Here is an 8,285-nt window from a genome sequence, read left to right as displayed (position 1 = left end):
AGTCTTCATTTGGGTTTCAGTAATTCCTCTTGGTTACATTACCCTTGATCATGCCCTACCAGGCCTCCCACACCCTCCTCACCACCGATTTGGATCACTTGTTCCCTTTTCCCTGGGTTTGTTAACACCATTATCTTTCCCCTCACCTCCCTCTGTCCCATGTCCCCCCGGGAACTGTCAGTCCCGTTGTTTTCTCCTCCAGGTTGTTCATCCAGCCTATCTTATTTAGACAGAACTGTGGAGATAATAACATGCACAAAAACAAGACAGAGCAAAACCAAGCAACAATATACAACAAAACAACAAACCAGTGACAAAAAAAAACAAAACAAAACAAGAAAGAAAAGCTTGTAGTTAGTTCAAGGACTGTTTGTTGGACTTTAGGAGTGTTCCCCAGTCCAGTCTGTTGGGGCACCACGCCCTGGCCCCAAAGTCCACCTTCAACATTCCCTGGGAGCTTGCTGCTCCGTTCCCTTGTTGTTCTGTTGCATTGGGTATATTTTCTCAACACTGATGTGACTTTAGAATTGCTTGCTTTTAGGTTCCAAAAATTGCTTTCCAAGATGACTTTACTAAATGATGCATACCTTAAACTCATGAATTGACTTTTATAAGATTAGAAAAAGTATAGATGTGATTAGCAGCCCAACAGGTAGCCCACTACGCTACCAGAGTCCCCTGCTTAAAACAGATCTCTCAAATGCATCAAAAAAGGTAAAACTTGTATAGATACGAAAACCAAAAGTAAAAAAATAAAAAGATAAATTCTCATATAACAAAATTTAATTTTTAAGTATCAAATCTAGCCCTGAGACCCACACTTTATCATCCTTAAAAGAATTCTCAAATTTCTAATTTTCTTTATATTTAATCAAAGAGGTACCATACTAATGCCATGCACTGTTTCAATGTTTTCTCTGTAATGCGTGGCATTCCACACTAGCTCAGTTTAACCCTTTATACTGTGTCTTACTTCTGAGGCATATGAATATACTCACAATTTATTAACGGGTACCTTTCAGTAAGGTTCAGAATTGTTTGTTGTTCTAAAGGGATATCCTTAGCACAGTAAACACAGTCAGCCCTAGAAAATGTTTACACTGAAAAAATAGTATTAGAAGATATTTTAAAAGTAAAATAATAACAGTAATAATAAAATGTCTTTTCCTCTTCTAAAACATATACTGAGCACCAAGCTCTGGTTGCCATCCCTTTGGCCTAATAACGGGGCACTGGGGGTGTAGTGGGCTATGCATTGAGCCTCTAAGCACACCAACCACTTACCAGTGGTTCGAACCTACCAGTTGCTCTTATGTAACCCTATAAGGCTATCTGCTCCAGTCAAGATTTAGTCTTGGACCACTCCCAGGGGATGTCATGGTCACTATGAATCAGAACTGACTAGATGGGAGTGGTTTTCGAGTTTTTGGTTGGTTGGCGGGATAGTTAGTCCTTGAACAATAATAACACATTACCTGATCCACAAAGTGGGATTCTGAGCATCTTACAATGAAAAGTCTTCTATCGTATATACCACATAGTATAACCAAGGAAATAGTATAAATGAAAAATGAGAGGTTCTTCTATGGTGACTTAAAAATTAAAGCTTAAAACATGAAACAATTATGCGCAGAATAAGTTCGACTTGAATTAATGAAACATGTTAGGATAATAAGAATGTTAGTTCAAATTGTTCGCTACATTGAAATAAGTTTGACGTGTTCCAATTGCTACTCACTTATCTTTGATTTCAAAACGTTCATGAAGCCACCTTCTCATGTATGCCTGCTCTGCTGGGACATCTTTTTTGTCTATTCGAGCAATGTGAATATGGATCTTTGGACATTTGTTGCAGAGGAATTCTAAAAAAGAACAAATATACTTCATTTCTTAGACTTTCATAGCTCTGACTTACGTATGAAAGGATTTATAAAGAAAATTAGGCCATTAAAAATGGGTAAAAACTAACAGAATGTCATAAACATATTTTTTCACTTATCTTCCTGGGCCCCCCAAAAAGGTACAAAAAAATAAGGATAATAAAGCATTTGTTATGGTTTCAAGCCAAGTCTAAACCAACTAAATTTGTCATTAAGGTAAAGCCACATGCTTTTTTGCATATTTTAATTTTTTATATACAAATCAACAATCAGAAGATGGACTCTATTAGACTGTAGTGGAAATACACAAGAGGTACGTCCAATAGCACTGCTAACAACTCATAGAAACTTATTAAAACCAAAGTATCAAAATGTGAGCCCACTAGTCTCCATCTAGAGCTGGAGACTTCTGAAGGTAGTGTTTCTGTCCCCACACCCTGCCTAGAAAAACTGTACGCAGGGACATCCCTGGCATCCTCTAGGGATTCAAATCACGTTCCATTGTAATGTTCTTGGGTTTGAAGAACAAAAAGATGTCTGAAGGGCCAATATGTGGCACAGAAAGAAAGGGGTAAGTTGTCCCAATGAAATTCTCACAGGACAGCCATTGTAACCCTCAAAGAATAAACAGGTACACTGCCGCAATGCGGGGTGGGGGTGGAAATCTTGTTTCCATCAGTGTAGCTTTCAATTTTCTCAAATCTTTGCATTGATAAGTTCTGTGTCCACTGATAAATTCATCACTGCTCTTTTTTCTAGATAGGGAGAAACCAGAAGCTGTACCTTCGATGCCACCTCCAAGCTCACAAATACCCCAGTGGCTGCTACACAAAGAGCGAAGTGGAACTTTGTCTTTGGGGCCTACTAGCTAACCTTGGTGTCCCCCAAGATATTAATTTTGAGGTCCCCAGCCCAACAACTCATTTGCTCAACGTGTTTGGTTATGCCTAAAATATTTGCATAGCTTTGCCCCCTGTATGTTCTACCACATTCATAAATATATTTTGCAGCAAAGGTCAATGCACATGTTTAAATATTCTCTGCCAAACCTATATATATATGTATATTATATATACGTCAGACACACGCACATTTCTGACCGTGTGTATATATGTATACGTGAGTTATAGTTAACTAATAAGGCCTTTCCAGCTATCATTCCTAATGAGATATAGATCTGGACTTCATACACCTGTGGCTATAGTCCCATTTTGGAGCCATTATCTGCCAGTGAACAGGAATAAAGTGAGAACAGCGCAAGGTGTGAATCAGGCCACGTGCTCTGTTTCATGTGATCTGGGTTAGCGTCACTTGTAATGGATGTCAGAAATGATATGCTACAGCTAAGAAGAGAGCAGGCCCTGGTGACACAGAGGTTATACGTTGGACTGCGATCCTGAAGGCCTGCAGTTTGAAACCACCAGCTGCTCTGTGGGAGAAAGATGAGACTTCCTACCCCCGTAAGAGTTACAGTGTCGGAAACCCACAGGGGCTGTTCTACCCTGCCCATAGCGTCACTGTGAGTCTGCCTTGACGCAATGGCAGCGAGTTTGATTGGTTTAAAGGAACAGGCTTCATTTGGAAAGCAGAAGCGGCCTGCACAAAGTCCTTGATTTGAGAGTGTGAATGGAGGATTTCAGTAACAATTGGTCAACTGATTTCAGCTATATTTAATTACTGCTGCTTTGACATGGTATGAGTCAGACAGCACACCAATCTTGGAGGAAGGGCTTCAAAAATCAAACTGACTGTTATCTGGTCACTGACAGTGAGTGAGTGTAGGGCAGAGTAAGACTGTTCCTTTGGGTTTCAGAAAATGTAAATATGTATGGGATCGGAGCCTCGCCATCTGCTAGGGGAAATCCTGGTGGGTGTGAACTGCTGACCATGCAGTCAGCAGTCCAACCCATGACCACTATGCCACCCGGGCTCTCACCAACTTCAGAAGTGTATAGACCTAGAAGGAGGGCATTGAGAAACAACAACTTCACATTTTGATATTCTTTTTTTTAATCATTTTATTAGGGGCTCATACAACTCTTACCACATTTTGATATTCTTGTTTAATAAAGGGTTCCATGATTTGTAGCAATTTTGACTTACCCAAATATAGTTGCTCCTTGATAACTGCAGGGAACTGGTTCTAAGATCCTATGGATGCCAAGACCCATTTCGACGGATGGTCAAGTCACTGATACGAGATGGCATGCTAGTTGCACGTAACCTGCACACATCCTCTAGTGCAGGGCACCTTCTTATACTTTTTCTACTGCCAACACCTTTCCGCCTGAACAATTTGCAACACAGGCAAGAGCTACCAGAAACACCTGAGATTCACTACATGTTGATTTTTTTAAAATTAATTTTTGGTCATTTTGTGTTGAAACTTTATAATGTTGCCAATTTTTCCAATCCCCACTCAGTTATACCACAGTTACACTCAACGTGTAAGAAGATATAAAACTCCAATACACTATGAATCTTCTCTACATTGCATCCAACACTTAATACAATGTAAATACGATGTAACTGGCCCTTTACACTCCTGCTTAATCTTATGGGATTGCTTTGACTACTTATAGTACATACTCCAGTATAAGCCGAATATCAGCCGAGGCATTAATTTTACCACAAAAACTGCATTAAAAATGTGCTGAAGAACTTGGCTTATACATGAGTACATACGATAATTGCCTCCTCCCACCCCAGTAGTTTCTATCTGCAATTGGTTGAATGCACATGTGGGGACACTATAGATATGGCACGCCGACTGTAATAAACTATTTTACAACTATAGTCTAATTGCACTTCGGGAAAAGCATAAATACAAACAATATACTCCAAACTTACTGCCATCAAGTCGATTCTGACTCATAGTACCTACAGGACAGGGTAGAACTGTCCCTGTGGGTTTCCGACTCTATATATTTTAATTGCACTTGGGAAAAAGCATGAACACATACAATACATTACTAAATAATTTAATAGTGCAGTTTTGTCCATAACCAGATAGCTTGAAATGTAAAGTTAGGCTACATTATTTCTATCCTGCTAAATTGACCGTTCCCTAGAGGTCACCATTCTAAAATAAGTAAGATGCAGAAGGTAGCAACAACGGTTTCCACTCTACTGTCCGGCAGTACCCTGGGTAACAGGCCTAGAGAGCTGCTTCCCTAAGGCGTATCGTTTAGTTGCCACTGTGAATCCAAGTCATGGCGACCCCATTGCACGCAGATTTCTAGGCCTGTCTTTCAAGATGTCCCTGGGTAGATACAAACCACCACCCTTTGAGCGAGTCATTTGTGTCACACAAGAACTCCCTGTTAAGACGAAAACCAAGGAAAACCCATGGAACAACTCTGTGCTGAAAGACACGGGGTCACCAGGGATCGGAATCCATGTAATGACAACCAACATGGATGGAGGTACATGGAAGAGGTCAGTAACAACAACAACAGAACAAGAACTCCAAGTTAGAGACGGACTGTAAATGAATGAATGACTGAGTATGGTGAAATTCCATCTCATTACACTGAGTAACAATCAGGCACTTTTAGTTTAAACATGTTAATAATGTTAATTTTTGTATATGTTATACTGAAGTTAAGTATCTTATGCTATAAAAAAGGCAGAGGAATGCTTTAGAAGCTAGGTGTAAATTTAAAACAAAATGTGCAGGTGGTTTATATTTTTAATATCTGCCTTCCAGAGAGCCTATTGATATAGGCACTCAGACAAGCATTTTACTTTAACCTGAAACAGCTGTCAAGGTAAAATATAAAGTCAATGCAGTCTAGCACAATGCTCTTACCTATTGATTAGAGCTCAGAAGGATCCTTTCAAAAGGAGAAGTTGTGCTTAAGGGTGACTTCAAGGATAGTGACTCCATACCTCCTTGAATTATTATTCCCATGTTTAGTTTTCTCTACCAGTCAAGAGTGTCTTTGGTTATGTTTAACATATTTTGCTCACTTAAAATTCATTTTGTTTCTTCTTCTATCTTACAGAGACTGTAGCTCAAATGTCTTTAAATTTACCACACTGGTGGAAAAGGAATCACACACACATTTCCTTCTTGCCAAACAATGACATTAAATTTCAGAAATACTTTATTTAAAATGCATACAAAATATGATTACAACCCTGTGATAACACACGAATCAACATTGCTAGGTTAACATGTCCCTTCCTCACTTATCCTGGGAATGATAGAGCTTTCCATTTTATGTGTGAATTGCAGACAGGAAGAAGCTAGGTTAATGACAACGGGTAAGCCTATTGATGAGCATGGCATCCAACATGCATGAAAATTAGGAGAACTGATGAAATTTCAACTATTACATAATAACAGCCTATTAAAAACAGATCAGAGAAATGTAAGGAAAGAGCACATGACCTATTCTTAAAAAGCAAAGTCAACATGCACGAATATAAATTCATTAAAACCACAAGCCTTACCAATCATTGATGGTGCTTTTTGCCGCTGCCCTTTATCATTTATGGTCCCTTCAAAAGCCACTGTCACATCATAAATTGCATCTAAATAGTTCTTCATCGTATCAAAAGCAATATAAGTTGCCTTTACTCTTGGTGTCAGCACATGTTTTAATACTGCAAGACCTAGAAAAGAAGTTGGTTCAGTGTGGCCAAAGTCAGCTACAAAGCACATACAAGAGTCACATCAGAAAATATTAACATCGCCGCCTCATATCTTTAGAGCTTTGAGCGTAAAAAACACTTCATGTGCCTTTAAAAATTTAATCCAATAGGGTTGCTAGGAGTTGCAATCAACTCAATTGCAGTGAGTCTGGTTTTGAGTTTTCATTTAATACACATTTATTAAACATTTCCAGATAGAATGTCCTGTGTTGGGCACTGTGGGGAAATAGGCGCTCAAGAAGCTGATGACCTATCAGAGACAGAGACCCTACAATTTAATAAACCTTGCTTAAGATAAACATTAATGCCCTCATTTCTGGATATTAAACAAAGAGGGGAGGGGAAGCATCTTGCCCATGGTCACTCAAGATGTTCTAGGAGTACAATTCATATTTGCTTCGGACTCAATGGTTCCATGATTACGTTAGCTCTATTTCTCTTCAATTAGAGGTGTGGGAGAAAGGAGTGTTGGGAAACCACCTAAATCATGACTCTCCTTGAATATAATATCTGAAATAAGTGCTAATATGATCTACATAAAGTGAATATAGCCTGGTACACTTAAAATGAGCTTCATTATAGGAGTTTAGAAAAAATAATACAATTCACATACCACAAAATCCACCACTCAAAATATGTAATTCTATCATATTTCATATAAAAGTAGACATTATAAAGCGCATGAAAAATTTATGTTATCTTACAATTCCATTTTTTCCAGGGATGTTTGGGAGCCCTCTGTGCTCACAAAGTCATGTAACCATTAACCCTGTCTAAATCCTCAACATTTTCTTTCAATTTACATTGTGGTTTGTGTGAAAGTTTAAAGAACAAATTAAATGTCATTTTCTTTTTCCCCGTTTTTTTAATGTCACAATTGCTTTTACAATCCACATCAAAGTCAGGACCTGAAGTATTACAGTCTTACATAGAATGATATCCAAAGGAACATAAATATGACTCATACTATGGATTTTTCAGACAGGGCCCACAATTTTTTTTTTTTGCACTTTAAATATGTCAAGTTTATTTATTTTTTTTTTTTTGGAGAAACTATCTTTTAATATTTGTTCAATTTGTACATTTTAGATTCACATGTTATTTATTTATTTATAAATCATTTTATTGGGGCTTGTACAATTCTTATCAAAATCCATACATACATCCATTGTGTTAAGCACATCTGTACACCTGTTGCCATCATCATTCTCAAAACATTTGCTTTCCACTTGAGCCCATAATTTCCACAGGGCCCATAAATTTAATTCCCACTCAACAATTTATATGCATTTTGTTTTACAACGTCAACTGTGATGCCCCAATGTAAATAGCACGCTTCCCGTTTTACCCTAGAGTTCCCCTTTTCTGCACCTGCTGTCTTCTGAGATTTATCTCAGGGTAAATGCCACCTTTTTAGTTATTTTTATTTTTTCTCAGGATTACCTTTTAGCTATTTTGATTGTTCTAAGGAGTGTGTTCCTCTCTGATATTATTTTTCTTTCTTCTTTTTTAATCATTTTATTGGAGGCTGGTACAATTCTTATCACAATCCATACATCCATCCATTGTGTCAAGCACATTTGTCACCATCATTTTCTTTTTTATAATCATTTTATTAGGGGCTCATACAACTCTTATCACAATCCATACATACATCAATTGTGTAAAGTGCATTTGTACATTCATTGCCTTCATCATTCTCAACACATTTCCTCTCCACTTAAGCCCCTGACATTAGGTCCTCAT

At 38.0% G+C, this 8,285-nt stretch overlaps 1 protein-coding gene across 1 annotated transcript in view; it reads right to left on the bottom strand.

Annotated features, from left to right (window-relative positions):
* AGPAT5 (1-acylglycerol-3-phosphate O-acyltransferase 5) overlaps nt 1–8,285 on the bottom strand; it is a 73,788-nt gene that overhangs the window by 3,952 nt on the left and 61,551 nt on the right. The window contains exons 6-7 of the mRNA XM_013005922.2: nt 6,339–6,500; nt 1,739–1,862 (exon numbers count right to left, since the gene is read on the bottom strand). Of these exons, the coding sequence (XP_012861376.2) occupies nt 1,739–1,862; nt 6,339–6,500 (286 nt within the window). The remainder of the gene's footprint in view (nt 1–1,738; nt 1,863–6,338; nt 6,501–8,285) is intronic.

The sequence above is a fragment of the Echinops telfairi genome, unplaced genomic scaffold (assembly GCF_000313985.2).
Source record: "Echinops telfairi isolate 266 unplaced genomic scaffold, ASM31398v2 ScPeMD7_9;HRSCAF=40, whole genome shotgun sequence".
Classification (NCBI taxonomy): Eukaryota; Metazoa; Chordata; class Mammalia; order Afrosoricida; family Tenrecidae; genus Echinops; species Echinops telfairi.
This window is presented reverse-complemented; position numbering and strand designations above follow the sequence as displayed.